Here is a 20,246-nt window from a genome sequence, read left to right on the forward strand (position 1 = left end):
ACTTTTTTTTTCTTTTAGACTTTCTTTGGAACAAAATGACCTCGATCGATTTTGTAGTGAAAACTTTGTTTTTCGCTTATATTCATATTCACATCAGCAACCCCAGTAAAAAAGAGTTCCCTGCTTGTTTCTATAGCTGGCAGAAATCTGTTTAATTGCACTTCAAAACTGGGCTTCAAAACGATTTCTGACTTGAACAGGATTTGAGCGCGAAGCGTAAGTCTATAATACTCGTGATAGTTTATTCCAATTCTTCCCAGTCCTCTACATGAAATTCGAAATATCTGGCGAAGACACCTTCCATTCCACCGTTCCCCTGGGATCGCCGCCCCTGATCCCCCATTTCCTCTCGAATTCGGATTCGATGTGACCGAAGCAAAGATGTGCGGTTGTATGTTGGAGCCCTACTGTACTAACGTCACTTTTCATGCACCGCGCCCCCTTTCGCATAACACAGCAGTGCCACAGTCCCAACTTTGCCATGTTGGCAGTTTGGCGCTTCCATTCAGTAAACTCCTTTGCCTATATCTCTTATATGAAAAAGTTTCTTTTCAAAATTCCTAGCGCAATGAATGTTTACCTTTTTATAGAACAACTCAATCAGTTTTATTCAAATTATCAAAAACAGATAACATAATATTTTTATGTATCAATGTCTAAGAAAGTAAATTACAGAGGGAGTAACAAGAGCTTTATGGTTTTATGATATCAGACACATACTGTAATTCGTCCAAACACAGGGCAAAATGGCACATCAACCAATCAACAATGCTTTCACATGCTACGACGGACTCTGACTCGTAGTCATATGTACTGCTTCCGGGTTTCTGTGCAGTAAAGTCGGCAAGCTTGGTCCCCCCGTTTCTGGAAACCTGCTATGGAGGATTGATATTTGCTTCGTATTTTCAACGCTGGTTGTCATCGACGTCGTTTCCTAGATTTGTGTAAGTTTATTTGGGCATGCCTTTATTTGTGTGAGTACAAACATCATTGAAATATATCTCATGAAGGAACAAGTTTCTTTTTAATATCTATTCACTCAGACTCGCTGAGACTGAGTCGCTCACGTCACGTCAGCTCGGCTCACACACTGCCACAGACTCAGTGCTACATAGACCAAAAGCTTCGGTCTCTGTTATGTTGGTTGTTCAGCTGAACTCCGTTGGCTTCACTTACCAAATACAGAGACCGAAGTTCTAGCGCGATCTGTACAGGGGACACGTACGTGCACGAGCCATAGACACAACGTCAGCTTAAAGGGCGACGCCATATTGCCAGATTCTGGCCAGATTTGGCCCGCGCCCTCACCCGGCGAACGTTGAGCGCCATTCATCTATACACTAATTCCTCTTGATTACCATTGATAAAAACCTCGTTCAAATCTTTTCCAGAGTTCCTATGAATAAGCGATTGATGTTTTTCCGTTAATCAAATATCCGTTATTACACCCATATTTTTGTGATATTTGTAACATTTTTATTTTAATCACAATTTCAGTCCAAACGCGGGTCATTTTTTGATAACCCACGTTGTTTGTGCATGCCCACGTATGGCCTTACGCGTATTGAACGGAATGATGTTGGGTCGAACAGCATATGGTTGTGATTGTTTGTTCCGTGTTTGTTGGGGATGAAGCTATGATGGCGACCAGTCACGTTTGACAGTACCGCCAAATCGTTAAGATTAACTAATTAAGGTCAAGGTGAGATAAGAGAAATGAGCAAGGCGCTTTATGGGGGGGGGGGGGGAGAGAGAGAGAGAGAGGGGGGGGGGGCGGGGGGAGTTAAGAGGACCCAGTGGGGATACAGTTTCATCATGCAGTACAGGGCGTCGATGAACTTCTTCAAAATGTGGAAAGTGACAGAAAAATCAGAAAAGGGTTAATTGGTTCTGATATTGAAAAAAAAACAGAATTTATCAAGATTGCTGTTTAATATTCTGGTTTTAGAATTTAATTCAGTTTATCTGATAAGTATATATTCTTTCAAACAACTCAAATTGTGATTAATTGTATTGGATTTATTTCATTCTTTTCTTTCGCCTTGTTTTTTTTCCAATAAATCAGGGAGCTGAAAAATATGAGAGCTAGAACGTAAAGATATGGACTCCGTAACACAAAGGTTTGCGATGAATAGCAAATATGAAAGAACGCTTCTGATTGGTTCTTAGTCAGTATTTTGCGACAAATGCATGTGTAACATTGATCTTGATTGGCCAATTCAGTTAATCTTTGTGTTACGGAGCCATGGTGTAGCTATGACGTTGGAGAAGGCGCAGCCCCATGCACTTGCAGATCCAGATCGATTTTCATAGGGGACACTTAGAGTGCCCCTATATTTCTTCAGTATTATTTTTATACGCAAAAAAGTAAAAGACATCACCGACAGCTGCCTCGTCAAAGGGGAGCGGTCAATTATTTTGATTTTTTTTTTCATTTTGTCCTCGATAGGGAAGCGGGGGGGGGGGGGGGGTCAATTCATTTTATATACATTTCTATTGTGTTTATATATGGGGGGTCTGCTACTGAGCATGTTTTTACAAGGGCTTAATATAACAGAAATGGCATGATTTAACACAATAAAATGTATCATGGAGGTTAATACTAAATTAATACATATTTAATAATTGTTTTAATTGAAAATGAAAATAATAAAGGCACCCATAGATCTTAAAAACATCTCGTAAATACAGGCCTAAACCTGTATTTGAAGTTGAACAGGCATAAAGTATAAATGTTTAGCTATAACTGATGCTTTGATCCCGCAACCAAATAATGTTGGCATAAACTATAGCTCTTATATCAGTGGCGTAACGAGCGAAAAAAATTGAGGGTTAATTATACACGATATGGCGTATCGATCAGGCAAAATTTAAAAAGTATTTAGTAAGTTGCAACCGACATGAGCATAATTTTGATGTTTTTGTTACAAAAATCCAATTGAACAATTTCGCAAGATTCTCTTTCCTTTTTCTCTTTTTTTTAATTGGGCCAGGGCATGCAAGACCCCCCCCCCCATAATTATAAAGCACCACTCTTTGTTATGCCACTGTCTAAAATTGGATTTAAACTTTAAGAATTTTAATCTCTTATCTAATTAATGTAAAGGGATAAGAATAAGACAAAAAATAGTTCCAGATTACTTATTTCAAAGTATTTTTACTTAACTCCCCAACTCTGCTCTTGCTGCACTGCACGTAACGGCCTTCCACCTAAGGGCCAGGCCGACTCGCCCCGTGAGCAAGTGACCGCGTTCGCGTAAGTTCACCCGAAGCCATGACTAAATTCTGACCATAAACATCACCTAACTAATCACTCTCTGACAATATTTCAAAGAGTATTTTATTACAGTCGATCCTTTGAGCCATTAAACGATAATATTTCCAATGCTATCATGACAAATAATTTTAATGAGATAGTGGCATTGTAGAAAAAACAAATTTATAAGCACGAAATGGCACCAGATATATCATCAAACATAGAGCGCAGCGTTCGGGACTGGTGAGTGGGACGGCTCGCTTGGTGTTTTCGCCCCGACGAATTCGGCGAAAACGTTACCATTGCGCCGTGCGAATGTTCAATCTGCGGCTCTCAATCAGAGACTTGAATGTCTCTTTTTGCATTATCGACAATGAATCATAGACTTTGTTTGATTTATTTACAAGTAAGTTGCATTTCCGTCGTGATAATTAGGAAAATCCATGATGTCTTCTTCTAATTCTGTAAAAATTACGTCTTCAAAATGCCTGTGTCAGAAAATTGCCGGAAATCATAAAAACTTGCCTAAAATATCTCTTTTTGAAAGTTCATCCATGGTCTGGAAAAAAATGTTACAGCTTTTGTAGACGTATACCGTAAACAAAGACATCCTCGATCACTGAAATAAAGTGCTTGCTAAGCTTTTTTAATTCCGACCATGTTACCATGACAACTTGGGAAAACCCTTATTTTTTCGAAAAAAAACTTTGGTTTTAAGGGTCATTTTACAGACATAAAACTAACCCAATTTTGAAGAATTGTGTTTAAGTTTCACATAAAACTGAATTATCTATGTTTATACTTTCGTATTTGAATATTCATATTTCTTATAGAATCTTAGTTTTTGATTGGTCAATGTTTCAGTCATGGATAATGACTGAGCGTAAAAAAATCTGAAAATGCGCATTTTATCGGCAACCAACAAGCAAGATGGCGGAACACATTAAGTTGGCGCTTTGCACATACGTGGGGACTCAATGGCCATATGTTTATGTAATTAAGATCGGATAAAACGGGTAAGTGAATTTGCGCGACGCCGACAGCCGAGGTAAGTCACTGTTTTTGTTCCTTTTAACTTGATTTTTCTCCGTTTTTTTGGCAATTAATGTCAAGAGGGAATATTAATTTGTATTTTGGTTGTGTTAACTTTCAAATTTTTTATTCATTAAAGACAAAAATTGAAGAGCCCCGACTGGGGGATTTTGCATTGCAAGTCCCGGTGGCTGCACGATAGCGAGCCGTCTGTGTACGAGGAGAAATAAAAAAAATAAAATGTGATTGTGAAAAAACTCCTCGAAACAGACGGCTGCCAGCTGTCTAGTGCTACACAGCTAGCTCAAGCTGCAGGCGCAGCTGCTTAGGTCGTCAGGAGTAGCCTGATGTAGCCTGGAGGCGTCTGGGGAATTAAAAAAAACATTTACTTCGTGCCACGAATCGTGGGCTTCCCAATGACGCCTGGAATTGGATCCCATTTTTCTCTGTGTAGGGATGAGATTCCCGCGATTCAAGTTAGGCTAAATCAACACTTGAGTTTTGACGTCCGTTACGTTTTTGGAGCCCAAATTCACGTAAAGGGGCCCAAAACATAAGAGCACGAGCATAAGTTACCCAGTCTGTTTACATCGCCATTTTAGAATCTTTTGTTATCGATACCAAGATACCACACGCGTGTAGAGCTGCCAACTTAGATTTTAAAAAATACTTGAATCGGCCGATAAATATCATGAATAGTATGATGGGGGGACCTAAAGCTACGCACTTTGTTTTCAAACAACAAAAACTATCCTAATTTTAATATTTCAACAAATCATATTTCACTAATTTGTGGCAAACATTCTAAAGATATTAACCAAGAAGAAGAAAACATGCAAAACTCACTAACACGAAAATCCCGCCGTGTTTTCCAAACACCTTGTCGCCGCCTGATGTAGAAGGGGTCCTAATGCTACGCACTCGATTTATCATGCAAAAAAATACAACTTCCTGTGCCTCAATTTCTAAAATATATTCACATTATTATAGGATAAAATTAAATTAAAGCGAATATAACTCCAAAAAACCAAACAGTTGTTGGTTTTCTCTGCATTTAGAGATTTATTGCAGCCTATGTAATAATGTAGAAAAACTTGAATAGAATCGTTCGTCACTCTGCAGTCACAGTTCCACACACAGAATGCGCATTTGCCATAAAAACTGCATGCGCGATGAGTGGTGCGTAGCTTTAGGACCCCCGACCATAAAATATTTTTTTCGTTCAAAAAAATATAATGTGCTAAATGATATTTTTTGACTGAAACAAATATTTTACGATTCGTAATATTCCAGAAATTGATTTTTTTTAGTCAAGAAAGAAGGGAATATTCTTCATTTTCTTGGTAGTTTTCAACTAAATCAACATTTTTGAAGGAAATATCAATAGAGGGGATCTTATTGATGTATAAAAGATGAGAAATTTGAAATTTCAGCAACGTTTGGTGATGGTTTCTTTTTGTCAATATGGTCAGATGGTTGACAAAGTGGCATAACAGTTATGCTTTTAGTAGGTCGTTTGAATGGCATTTAAACTTTTTGACTCAACCTCAAACATATTGATTATTGGTACAATAGGGGGTTGCAGATACCAAGTGGATATAAAAGTGACATTTGGTTAACTATTTCATCCTTATGAACATTTTGCAATCTTTAAATAGATCGCTTTTACATGTATAAATAGTGATGATAAAAATTGTATTCTTGAAAACAGAAATCATCATGGTCGTTGATCTGTACGAACCACAGTACCTGGCCCTCATTGTGTTTGGGGGCTTTGTGGCACTCTCCTTCGTGGTCTACGCGTTCTCGGCTTTTGGAATCCAAGAGAAGTCGTACGAGCAAGCTGTTGCTGAGCAACGGGCGAGGCTGGAGAAGGAGCAGATACAGCAGAGAGAAGGCAAGCGTCAGAAGCGCAAGCAGTTCTTTGAGAAGAAGAAACGTGAGCGGGAAAAGCATGATAGCTCTCCAGGAATTCTGCGCCAGGAGGTTGCACAGGCCATTGATCCTTACGTGGAGGAGGTAGAACAGGCACCTCCAACTCCACCGCCAGTCAAAGAGGAGAAGGTGAATGCGTTAAATGTATTTAAAAAATATCAGTAATTACTCTCTAGAATTGAAATATCTCTTGTTTGTAATGTACCATATGCATGTGACATCATAATATCATGGCACCCTCCTTTAGACTTATTTTTTTTGTTTTGTGTTTTGGCCATGATGAATTTTATGTGTACCAAATTACAACGAATTCTGAGAGGGTCGGGTGCAAAATTGCACATTCATTGTGTGAATTGGCATGGAATGACCCATAACCTGATTTTTTACATCAACATTTTAAGCTGTCCTTGCTTGTCAGTATATTCACTTTTTATAGTAGGCGAAACAAACTTTTTGATGATGAATGAAAAACTTCATATAACATTTGTATATTCTGATCATGATAACTGAGCCTTGGTTTCTTCTCTTGTAAGACACATTTTATGATATTGCTTACCAAATTAAATTTGGATATTTCGTATTTCAATTTGTAGGTGAAGCCAGAGAAGGTGAAGCCATCGCCAAAGAAACCCAAGCAGCCAAAGCCCCCGAAGCAGTCGCCAGTTGAAGAGACCATCTTTGAGGCCAAACCTGCTCCAGTCCAGGAAACTCTTCCTCCTCCAAAAGAAGCTCATACAACCAAGAGCAAGCCACCAAAGGTATTGTATGATTAGTGAAGTGTTTTATTGATGTTGCAAAGGCAGTTGGAATCCTGACTTTTTCGAATATAGACATTGAACTTGTTCATTTGACACACTGATATGAGAAAGCAAAATGTCGTGGTCCTCAAAAAAAGTTCACTGAAAGTCGCTGAAATTTCACATTTTACAGTTTAATAGTCATGAAAAAGGCATCTATTTTCCATAATTCCTTGAAATTATTTGAATTAGTTGGAAACTACCGAAAAATGAAGAATATTCACCTCTTTCTGGACTCTGATTTATGGTGTTAAACTCTGTAAATATTGTAGTCCCATATGTAGATTATCATGGTGTTGACCAAGTGTAAAACGATCAAAACGATCAAATGAAGAATGATCGTTTTCAGTTTATATTGCAACACCATGGAAATCTACATGTGGGACTGCAATATTAACTGAGTTTAAAACCTCGAGATGGCTCTATCTGCTTTAAGAATAGATTCTGATTATTTTGATTTATAATTTCCCTACTAGGTTGTCGAGGAGCAGGTGCAGAAGAAGGAAGCACCGGTAGTGGCTGCTGCTGCACCACCCCTAGCTTCTCCTAGCAAAGCCAAGGCTAAGGCAAAGACTGCTGCTGGTGATGGAGGTAAGATATCACAACTTACCCTCGTCTTTATATTGTTCTTCAATGATAACAAATGGGTGTATGTGTTAAGTGTGAATGAGATTTGATGCCGATATGAACATGGTATGTAACATACAATCTGACTGATTAATACTTGGCGTGCATCTCATCATCGTGTTTTGACCATAACAGTGATAAGTTTTATATTGCATGCATCTGGGAATTCAAGTGCGACTCAAACGTCACTCTTGAAATTTACTTGATAGTTAATGTCATTATTGAAAGAGGCTGTTGCACCTGGATCATTCAGCCAATGTTCGCTGACAGAAGTAAGGCAAGTTGTTTGAAGATTTAATCCTATTTCTTGAGTTGATATCAAGAATTAAATTTTTGAAAAAGATGAATGCCTAAAAATGATTTCTCAATGTTTAGACATGAATTCTTGATAGCAAGACAATGAAATGAACCCTATAACATCAAGTTTAGCAACTGATCCTATGGCTGATTTATGATTTATCATACTTCATATTCAATGCATTCAATCATAGAAATCAGCCTTCAAATCAATCGTTGATGGGGATGTCATGAAGTCCCTTTTCTTATAAGTTTCATAAAGTAGTATTTATTGTCCAATCACAAAATTAGCATTTTTGCATGGTATTTTGAACACAAAAACATAAAAAAATGAATATATTTTACAAAAAGCTAAACACTGACGTGTGTAGACAATCGTATGAATATGCATGCATACGATTGAGATGTTTTTCTTATACTTCATGGAATTACAAATATTCAATTTTTCTGTTCAAAGTTGTGTAAAAGAATATAATCATTTAATCCAAGAGAGTTCTACTGCTCTATACAATGAAGCAAGTTATTCTTGTGTCTTTATGATGTATATCATGTTCTATCAGTGCATGTATATTCTTGTTTTTGTATATTATCGACAATATACAACTGTTAGTACTCAATGCAATAGAGAAATTAAATATTCTTTATTCTGAAAAGGAAGTAAAAGACAGTTAACATAATATAGATTTGAGAACAATTTATGATACCAAAAAGGAATATAAAGTAATGATTTAAAGGGATGGTCTGGGCTGAAAGTTTTTATAGCTTAATAAATAGAGTAGAATTCACTGAGCAAAATGCCGAAAATTTCATCAAAATCGGATAACAAATAACAAAGTTATTGAATTTTAAAGTTCAGCAATATTTTGTGAAAACAGTCGTCATGAATATTCATTAGGTGGGCTGATGATGTCACATCCCCACTTGTTCTTTTGTATTTTATTATATGAAATTAGGTTTATTCAAATTTTTTCCTCCAAGAACTAGAAAAATTAAATTGACAACTGATTTAGTGCATTAGATATTTATTGCTGCAACTTATATCATTATAAGGGAGACATATTATTCACACAAGTATGATATAATGAAAAAAATATGATTTTATGCAATAACATAAGAAAACGGAAAGTAGAGATGTGACATATTGCTTAACTTTTTAACTTCAATAACTTTATCATTTGTTATTCGATTTTGATGAAATTTCTGCATTTTGCTCAGTTAATTCTACTCTATGTATTAAGATATGAATATTTTCAGCCCGGACCATGCCTTTAAATATGGTAGCTTTGGAAGTTAAATCCTTACGAAGGTTGCATTATGTGTAATATCCTACAATGTACATGTGTACCTGCAATGATACTTTCTGAATATTGATTTCTGTGAATGCTGTGACATTTGGGTGATGATGGTGGATCTACATGGATATTTCATGTGACCCTATGCATGGACCACCTTGTGTACAACTCAAGTAGGGAGCTTTAATACTTCTCACTGTTCATAGTGTACGTAACTCCTTCTTCCTGTCTTGTAATACATCAAAGACCTTGTAACACACTACTTCAAGCCATAACAACAGTCTGTCCATTAGTCAGTCCTAGCAAACCCAGGAAATTCAAATCATCAAATACCTGTGAAGGAAACATTTTTCTGGAGGGCTTGGCACCAGTGGTCACCCGGGGTGATATGTAGATGTATTTGACCTCCGGGGGCTGTTTCATAAAGCTGTTCGTAAGTTAAGAACGACTTTAAGAACGACTGGTGATCCTCTTTTGTGATAAATATTATTCACCATTAAATGTTCATTGATGATTATGTGGCGCGTAATAAGGGATCACCAGTCGTTCTTAAAGTCGCTCTTAACTTACATGTACGAACAGCTTTATGAAACACCCACCTGGTCTCTTGAAAGATGCACATTAAATGGTGAAAATCTTACACTGGATGATTATTTTTTTTTTAAAACCCATTTTTTTATGGGGTTGAATTTCCCATCATCCATCTGGTACTTGCACTGTATTTCAAGTGCTCTGAAAATAGAATATGGGCCCAATTTAGGTGACACGACGTTTGCTCCCACGGCAATTGCTCCGGACATTATTTTGCCTAAGATGTAGGGTTAGGGTTGCAAAAACTTGCAATAAGGTTTTATGCTAGGTTTGGGGTTAGATTTAGGATATGGTATAGAACCTACATGTACCTTAGTGTTAAATCCTGGGTTGAAGTTGGTCATTCCATTATAATGTGTGCGGAATTTGCAGTGGTGCAAATGTCTTGGAACCCTAATTTACCGTAAGCTGCAATTTGTACAGGTCTGTTAATTCTGTACCGTTACATGGCTATCCTCAGTCCTGTACTCAACAACTATTCATGTGCTGCCGCTACACATGTACATGTGTTTCTTTTGTTGCTGTGTTCACACAATTGGGGAGCATGAGTTTCAATATCAACAAGATTAGTATTTATTGCCCCCTCCCCCCTAGGGAGTGCGCTTTGCACGCTCTGTAAGTGTTGGCAAGCTTTGCGTGCACTTACCGCCCCCTCTAAAATGAAATCCTGGCTACATGGTTGGATCTGAGTATACAAGATATGTATGTAAGCAGTCTGTTTATCTATAATCAAGGTATATGTACATTTGGGTAGAATATAACATGAATATGTATACCCAACTTGTGTATACGTCCCCCAACTGTGCTCCCACTGCTCTGAGAGCAAGAATGCCATTTCTCATATAAATGCATACTGTATGTGTATCTGTAGAAATCATATTATACAGTATGTAGGGGGGAAGTCTTATTTTTTGAGAGCTAAATGTACATTATTTTCTTCTCATTAGTGCCATTTGTTGATTTTTTTGCCATTTCTTGACATTGCACAATGAGCAATTATTCTGTAAATGTAAATATTGTGCCGTCCGTAGAACATTGATATTTTAAATATTATTGTGAATACATTGTTTGTTGCAGATCTTGGGGTGATTCTGGAAAATATAGCTGCCCAAAGCATTCCATTCGGGGAATTATAGGAGCGATAAGTTTGGGTTGCCATGAGGGCGAAATCTCCAGTTGCCATCATGTATTTCTTATGCTGATTGTCATTTGATTGCAGTTGGGATCCTTTGAGAGGTCCTTTTAAATCAAGTATCTTTATTTTTGAAATGCCTGCTGGAAATATTCAAAAGTTTATTAGTGTACAAGCTTAGGACAATGGGGATGAATGGAAAAAACAACAACAAAGTTTTGGTATGGAAAGGGTTTGTTTGGTTTGCATTTTGGTTAAAGGACAAGTCCACCCCAACCAAAAGTTGATTTCAATAAAAAGGAAAAAAAAAACAAGCATAACACTGGAAATTAAATTAAAAATTGGATGTAAAGTAAGAAAGTTATGACATTTTTAAGTTTTGCTTATTTTCACAAAACATTTATATTCATATTCACATCCTACATGTAGTTTGTATGCAAATGAGAGGAGGGGACTGATGACATACATGTATATATGTATATATTATATGAATTCTGATTTATTCTAGTTTTCTCCCCATCGGCATGATAAACAAGTTTTATTCCTCCCTGAACATGGATTACCAATGTGTTAAAGATTATTGTTCAGTCAACTTGGTCCTCAATGTCAAATCTGTAAAAATTTAAATGTTGTATTATCCAGGCAATAAAAAACAAAAGAAATAGTGAGTGATGGACATCATCGACTTTAATACTCACTTGCATGTAACTGAGTTGTGCATACATGTACCGTATGTATCACTGTTTTGTGAAAAATAAGCCAAAGTTTAAATGCCATAACTTTTTTATTTTACATCCGATTTTGATGAATTTTTCAGCGTTTTGTTCAATTTTTCTCTATTTATTCGAATCAACATTTTTCTGGGGTGGACTTGACTTTTAAAACTGAATGTAATGCCTCTGCTGATGCAGTTACACAAGTGGTTGTTCCAGTACAGCTTGCATGTACATGATCATGAAGGCTCTAATAATGTTTCCTTGCTCAGTGTTTCAAGTGATTACAGATAAGAGTGGGTGGCTTCATTCCAGTTTGTGAGTCATGATTGCTTTGTTTGCATTCATGATTGCAAGTAGTAAACCACACTGTTTCAAAGTTAAATTTGACGTTTTACCCATCGACATGCTTACATTGAATTAGAACACATGTAGATGTTGTAAGGCCATACCGGGGGGGGGGGGGGGGCACTTCCTTTGACATGTGGATACCATGCACGACCATGGGGTCTGGAAATGCACCCTAAACATGTATTTTCCATATAACAAGTATTGGCATGTGGAGCCCTACCCTTAAAGGTCAAGTCCACCTCAGAAAAATGTTGATTTGAATCAATAGAGAAAAATCGGACAAGCACAATGCTGAAAATTTCATCAAAATCGGATGTAAAATAAGAAAGTTATGACATTTCAAAGTTTCGCTTATTTTCAACAAAATAGTTATATGAACGAGCCAGTTACATCCAAATGAGAGAGTCGATGATGTCACTCACTATTTCTTTTGTTTTTTATTGTTTGAATTATACAATATTTCAATTTTTACGAATTTGACGATTAGGACCTCCTTGCCTGAAGCACAAAATGTTAAAATAATGGAATTCCACGTGTTTAGGGAAGAATGAAACTTCATTTTACATGACAATGATGAGAAAATCAAAATACTTCATATTTCATATAATAAAATACAAAAGAAATAGTGAGTGAGTAATGTCATCAACTCTCTCATTTGGATGTAACTGGCTCGTTCATATAACTATTTTGTTGAAAATAAGCGAAACTTTAAAATGCCATAACTTTCTTATTTTACATCCGATTTTGATGAAATTTTCAGTGTTGTGCTTGTTGAATTTTTCTCTTTTTATTCAAATCAAGTTTTTGTTGGGGTGGACTTGTCCTTTAACAAGTATTGGAAACAAGACGATGCTCTTGGCAAGTATTCCCTAAATTACCCCCTAAACAAACTTTGTACAACAATATTTTTATTGTTATGACACTCAGTTGTCAGTTTTACCTTTACCTGATTGGGTTTAGTACATCCCCATCTCCCACAAAAAGTACATCCTTTATAAAACATTTTAGTCGCAAATTTGACCATAAACACGTAGCTTTCCTAGCAAAAATAGATACCCTTTTTTCAATATTTAAGTGTTTTTGACACCCTTATTATGTTACGTACGTAACGTGCCCTGTCTTGAAAAAGACATCCTTTATGTGTTTTTTTGGGTCGCGCACGGTATCCACTCGTATACGAGAGAGCTATGGTTAAAATCTGAACCTCAACTCCATTATTATTACTTTGTTGATAAGAGGTTTGAATCTCGATATTATATTAAAGAGGTTAGAAAACCCTGATTTGGTAGGCATTAGTCACAACAAAACTTGGGATAATTTAACTCATTGAACAAGTGTACAATTCTGTGTATGTGTACATGTATTTACCACCAGGTAATATATCTCCCAACAGGTAGCCAGAGCAAAGTAAACTAAAGATATGACACTAGAGTCTGATCTAGTTCTTCCCCTCTGTTCTGTCACCTGTGTATTCACAGGAGAGCTGATCAAACAAGACAAACTGGACACGTTGTGCATGCATGTGGAAAGGACACTTTGCACACGTGGCAGAGATTTCAACTGTGATTTCAACTATAAAATCAGAATAATGGCACTTGATCTGCACTTATGCACTCAGTAATTCCCCACATGTAGTCTTTATTGATCAGACTCGAGTTTATGGATTAAAGTTTGCATGGTGTATCCTTTTTTGCCTTGGTTTGCAATGTGGACACCCATTCAGATTGGGGATGTTACTATTTTATTGTAAATATTAATTAAGGATATATAGATATTTGGAATGAAGACCATTTTCCTTCTGTTTTCTGAGGGTGGCTCGAGAGTCGAGAGAAAAGGGCGGTACCTGTGGGCGTCGCCATGTACTGTATTAGCATCAACACATGAGCAGCTTAGTCTTGCAGGCACAGACCTTTTTTTGCATTTTGCATATATTGCAATATGCAGAGTCTGAAGTAGTGAGACTAGATCTCATTTGATGCAACCAGAGACTCTTGCATCTAGTCTTCAGTCTAGACCTGGTATGATTTGTTATAATGTCTAAGATGAGTCTGTGATTGTAGAATACGAGCAGCTCATTTCAGAGTTGGCTTTTAAATATTCACAAAATGTAAATGTCAGCCTTGTCCAGAGGCATATAGGCCTATGTAGGTGGAATGAGTGAAGGCCCCTGTGGTCTATTACATGACTACATGACATGTTGTACATGGTGAGGCATGCATGTATTTGTGATGATCCATCAGAATTCATACACTCAGTGGGTCATTAACTAGGTTTAATCTGACGACTAGTCCAGCAGCCTGTTCCCCTGTGTGAGCTAGGGAGGAAACAGTGACCTTAAATGACCTTGATTAGTTCCATTACATGGAAATGGCAGATCTCCCACAGACATGGTTATATGAATGGGAGTCGTATTGAATATGCTAGGCAATGTGACATGTTTGGGTCACGTGCCTTCTATTTGAAGAATTGAACAGTAATAGGCTACATGTATTTTGGTAAATTATGTACATCTTGTTTGAGATTTTTTTAATAAAAAATAATTGAAATTTATGTAAGTTCTCATTACAAGCAAAGTTACATGTGCAAGTATGATGAAGTTAATCTGATATCCTTCCTGATCAAGTTAAATTCATATTGTGCATGGTCATGATTATGACTCAATAGGGATTATGAATGATTATTGAATTCTATATAACTTACCGATTTTACTTTATGAAAATGGTTTTGAAATATGATGAAAAGTATGAATTTGTATAGCACAGTCTTCATAAAAATATCTGCACTGGCTAAGAACTCTTTGTTAGGCCTGAATGCTGTAATTCTATATAGCAATTTGATATAAACTAAATTCATCAACTAATTAGATAGGCTTACATGTAGATATTGATTTGAATTTGAAACAATTCAGAATTTCTTATATTAAACGGCAATATATTCCACAGATTATATGTATATTTGAGAAGTTCATGGCAGGGAAAAAAATTACATTGGCGCATGCTAAAAAAAGACCAGGAAACTAAAAAAGTAAAAAATAGGAGCTATGGGAAATCCCCATTCATTGTGCAAGCTTATCCAAAGTTTGAGATTAATACCCCTTTTATAAACCCCATTAAAATGAATTAGGCGGCTAATAGCAGCATAATTTGGTCGTAAAATTAGAGGAGGACAAGAGTTACTCTGATGCTGCTATTATCCGCATAATAGCAGCATCGGGACAAGATTTTGAGTTTATGAACGCATTTCCAAATAATGCGGATAATTGCCATGGTGCGGTCACAAGGTCACCCTTTTCCAACACAACCGCATCGGAGGGGGCGTGTCCAGTTGTCATGGCGATTATCCACCTTTTTCAGGACGGGCGCTCGTAAAAATAATGCGGCTTATTTTCGGAGTTTATAAACGCAATTTTTAATGAATTATCCGCATTACTCTTAGGCGGCTAATTGGAGGATAGGTTTATGAAAAGGGTATTAGGCTGTAACTTGTGAAAAGCAGCCTCTGATTAAAAAAAAATGTTTGCCTTCTGTGGCAGGCCATTCCAGAGTTGTTTAATCTATGATATTCTGAATGAATACTTCGGAAAGTTCATGGAAAGACTTGTCTAGGTGTGGACGTTGTTGTTTGAAGGAAGGGCATAGAGAAAGGGCGAGGGTGAAGAGGAAGTTCAATGTACCATAGTACATACACTGACACGGGTAATTATGAGGTGGGACCATTGCTTATCTTTGTTGACTAGGAAGGAAATCATTACCTGAAAGATTATACTAACCTGACCAATTGTCTACATGTACATAATACATTGTACATGCACGCATTGCATAGGACTTTCCATTGTTTGCTGTGTGTCCAAGTGTCAGGATTTTAACTTTTTATATCCAGCTTCAAAAAAAAAAATCTTGTCTAGGATTTTCAGAAGGACATGAAAAAATGCCGGCCACCAAAGTTAAACTGTAGTGCACTACATGTAGATCACAGCAAAAAAAATATTTACATGTAATTTTATAAAATAGCATAAATTCCTTCAGGCTTTACAAAAATGCAAAATAGTCATTTACTTGTAGTACCTGTGTATACTAACATACAGTTAACTTTTCATTGTACCTAGCATTAGTCGAATAATCACTGAACACACAAAATTGAGACCAGATTTTATAAGACTTGACGTATTATCTTCTGTATTAGAAAGTCAATATTGCCTATCAAAGTCAAATAGATGTTTTTGGTCCAAAGAGATTTGACTTTTAATAGGCAGAGATACCTGTACATTTGTGCGTGTATACGTAAGATTAATTCAGATTTAATGTTGAGAGATAATCATACTGCTATGCTACATGTATACATCATCATTTTATAGTCTTCATCAGTGTACATAAATGTCAACGCCCATCATGTAGGCGTGTATTACATGTACACCTTCATAACCCCATCACACCTGGCAACATCTTTGATTATCTAACATACAGTGCTCCCCCAACACCAATCCATTTCTTGAAAATGTCACATAGTAGTTTGCATTATGGGGGCTGACTTACCGTTATTGTACAAAGCGTTCAGACTATAAAAAAAGAGAAAACTCATAAGGCCACCTTACGACTGGTCCACGATCCAATTTGGTAACAAATCGCATTTTGCTCCGTTTCTGAAAATGCGAATTAAAAGTATCTTTTTATTTGAGGTTCAAATTAGCTGTAAGGATAAATATAATTGTTATTGATTGCAAGCATTTATTTTGGAGTGAACGCCAAATCCATTTCAAATCGTAGCCAATTGTACAAATGTTATGACGTCATTACGACTAGATATCACATTAAATTTTATTCTAATAGGGGGGATAACATAATCTAAGATTTTATCAGATTGTATTCATAAGTTGATGTAGAACATTACACAGTAAGATATTCCATGTCTCAATATTGGGTCAACATTTATTACGTTTTATTCTTAAATCTGTTAGCAGACGAATCGAATGGTGTGCGATGGCCTTTTGGGATTTTGTATCTACATGTATGTGTACTGTAGGTCCTACAGTATTTAGCTGTACAAAATTATCTAATAATCATGAACATGTATCTCTATTTTCCAGTATGGAGTTGTTTTTGATAAAAAGCAAGATACCATTGATATATTTGTCTAGTCTAGAGGTAAACATTATGCTTGGTTGACTTCCTGTATTGTCTCTTTATTCCAGAGTAGCAATTACTATCCAACAGGTAAAACATGATGGGGAGGTTTTGAAACAGTCCAGGGCCCGTTGTAGAAAGAGTTGCAATCAATCGCAACTCTAAAAATCATGCGCAACTTGATTTTCAACCAATCAACAGCGCACATTTGGGACTTGTGATTGATTTTTTTACTTGTGTTTAAACGCAACTCTTTCTGCAACGGACCCCAGTAGGAACATTCAGATGGAAAATCTTATTGGAAATTAATTTGAATAGCACACATAGAGTACAGGTTAGGATAGATGTAATAAAAATATTAGAAATCAACTGTTTTCTATGACTAATATCAATGGTTTAAACATAGTGAACAGAAACGAAAAAAAAAATGTATTGATGTAAGAAAAAAAAAAGCATGTGGTAGAATGTTTAAATGCCACCATATATTGATTGACAGAACAAAAAAAAAATGTTTTCAGACCCAATGAAAAACCCTGAAATACCTGTACATATTTTGACCAGGAAATCTACCCCAATCTACCCTGATTAGAAATATTGGATTTTTTTTTGCCTGTATATAATGCAAATTACTTGTGATATCCCCCAAAGAAGGTACCTACCAATCTGTACTTCACAAACTTACAATAATTTTTGCATGGATTGCCCATTTGCATTGCTTATTTATTGACTGTTCTTATAAGATTTGTTGTGGTTTTCCATTTGTTTTCTGCAGACCCCTCAGCTTTAAAGGGAAAGACCCTGATTTCTGCAGTGAAAAGTGCCCCCTTGAAGGATGCAGAGATCCAACAACTGATTGAAATTCTTCTCAACCGTCAAGGAGGATCTGCATCTGCTGATGACTGGGTCAAGGTTCGTAAATTTCTTCATCTTTTTTTTTAAAACAAAAGCCCAACCCCCCCAAAAAAAATTAGAGGTTTGTAACTTCTCATTTTTCACTAATCATCCACCCCACTCTTCTTCACTTCTAACTGCCAACCTCCCATTTATCAAGTTAAGGAGTTTGTTTATGTTGCCACTTTCATTTGGGTGTGGAAACGACCCACAACGAACAACAACAACAACAACTTTTAAGGTTGGAATCAACGTTTTCACACGCATTTAGTTCAAAACGCAATTGCATCCTTCCTCAATTTCAAAACACTGTTCTTAAACTTAAAAAGTCACGTTTGTGATTGTCATTTCTCCAGAATCACCGTTCCTGGAGGAAAACATGACCATGGTGATCATGTTTCTGATGTCAATGAAAATCTGTGCATAAATGCAGGCGCATAGTTCTAATGATGGCCAACAAGTTACATCCATAGTTATTGAATAAAGTACTATTTATACTCCCGTAATTTGTCATCATAACAAATGTTAACGAATCAGACTAAGGAGAACATAAGCTATATGATGAGGTGAGATTCTAAAGCCAGTAGTACAAATGAAACCATAACTGTAACTGAGGTTTTATTATTTTATATTATATATATATATACTTTCTTAGGTCTTGATATTCATTATCCTCACCATGATGGAAACTCAAAGGCTATGCCATGTAACTAAACGAAATAGTACCTAAAATATTGTTTGAAGTTTAAATAAAATCACAATAAAGATGTCCATAAGAATACTCTGAAAAAAAAACTCTCAGAAAAAATGGCGCTCTCAATTAGTCACTTGCGAAGCCAGCTGCAGATTGTGATTTTGTCTCTGAGAAATTAAGCTCAAACAGCACTCCCCGAACCACGTTTGTGATCGGCGTTCTGAAATAGCGTTTCAAAACGTTGATTCAGTCTTCGTAATGGAAGCATTCAAACACAGCCAAATTTGCATGGAGTTACTAACAGGCCCTGATCGGCCCTTAATTTGAACATTTTGATATGCACTATCAGTGTAACATATCAGTCCCCCTTTTATAGAACTGTTATAAAAAGAAATTTTCAATAACAGTTTTAAGCTACTGAAATCATTCTATCTGATCGGCTGATTGTAGACTTGTTATAGAAATTGTGAATTTGTTATTAGGTCTTTGTGAAACAGGACCCTGATGTGTGCTACATTACAATGTTCAAGGAAAAGTGGATCATGCTTATCATCTGTGCAAATTTGAATAGAAAGGAACATGTGATTGATATTGTTATTTTGATAATTAACATTGAATAACCACGACCTTGTTACACCCACTGTCATGTTCCCAGCAATGCACACCCTCAACATAAGTTCTAAAGTACATGCTTTGTATTCGTAATTCAGTTTTGTAAACATACCCGGGATGTTGTTTTGTAAACTTAGCCCCTGGCCTGAAGGTGGGAGGACAGAATTTGTTGGGGAATTCCTGGGCCTTGTCTTCCAAAGAGTTGCGATTGATCCAATCATTCGTAACTCTATGGAAATCCATCAGTGTCATAATTTTTTCTATGAAAATTTGTCCTTTTTATGCAAAGAGAAGTGTAGTAAATTATCAAGAAAACAATGAATTCATTAATATACATTATAGCTAGAAAATATTTTGAGCAAGCATGCATACTAGATGTTGATGTTGCTGACCGTCCATAGTTGCAATTGATCGGATCAATTGTAACTCTTTGTAAGACGGGGCCCTGACTGGTCTATATACAAATAGTTGTCATTCATCCAATGAACCACAACTATGGAAAGCCAGCACGTCAACATCGAAACTGCAGGTTTGTTCAAAATGGTATACTCGTACATTCATTAACTATCTTAACGATTCAGTGTGATCCTCTTTGTTTACAAAGGGACATAGTGCAAATTTCCTGTTGGCAAAATTATGACAATTATGGATTCCCATAGTTTAGGTTAATTGGACAACTCATTGTTAGACGTTATTCTGCTGCATCTAAAGTATCTGGATATCATTTGTTTTGAAATTTGTTTGGAGGATTCCTCATAAATCGACATACATGTATACACTCTTTTATCTAAATAGGATATTAAAGTAATGAAAATTCACTGGGAATTAATTTTATATCAATTGGTATTGATTTTAAAGGAAATGAGTAAAGGCCTCATTTTTGTACACATTGAATTGAGATATCAT

The 20,246-nt window shown here is 36.4% G+C and overlaps 1 protein-coding gene across 17 annotated transcripts in view; it reads left to right on the forward strand.

The window, feature by feature from the left end:
- The first annotated feature begins 798 nt into the window (after positions 1-798).
- Positions 799-20,246, forward strand: part of LOC121418323 (ribosome-binding protein 1-like) — a 61,054-nt gene continuing 41,606 nt past the window's right edge. For 11 of the 17 annotated variants that reach the window (XM_041612119.1, XM_041612131.1, XM_041612121.1 and 8 more), the window contains exons 1-5: positions 799-944; positions 6,000-6,352; positions 6,817-6,981; positions 7,497-7,611; positions 17,916-18,052. In XM_041612119.1, the coding sequence (XP_041468053.1) occupies positions 6,008-6,352; positions 6,817-6,981; positions 7,497-7,611; positions 17,916-18,052 (762 nt within the window). In that variant the 5' untranslated portion in view covers positions 799-944; positions 6,000-6,007. The remainder of the gene's footprint in view (positions 945-5,999; positions 6,353-6,816; positions 6,982-7,496; positions 7,612-17,915; positions 18,053-20,246) is intronic. The other 6 variants (XM_041612128.1, XM_041612126.1, XM_041612129.1 and 3 more) reach the window with 2 other exon arrangements.

This window comes from Lytechinus variegatus, chromosome 7 (assembly GCF_018143015.1).
Source record: "Lytechinus variegatus isolate NC3 chromosome 7, Lvar_3.0, whole genome shotgun sequence".
NCBI lineage: Eukaryota > Metazoa > Echinodermata > Echinoidea > Temnopleuroida > Toxopneustidae > Lytechinus > Lytechinus variegatus.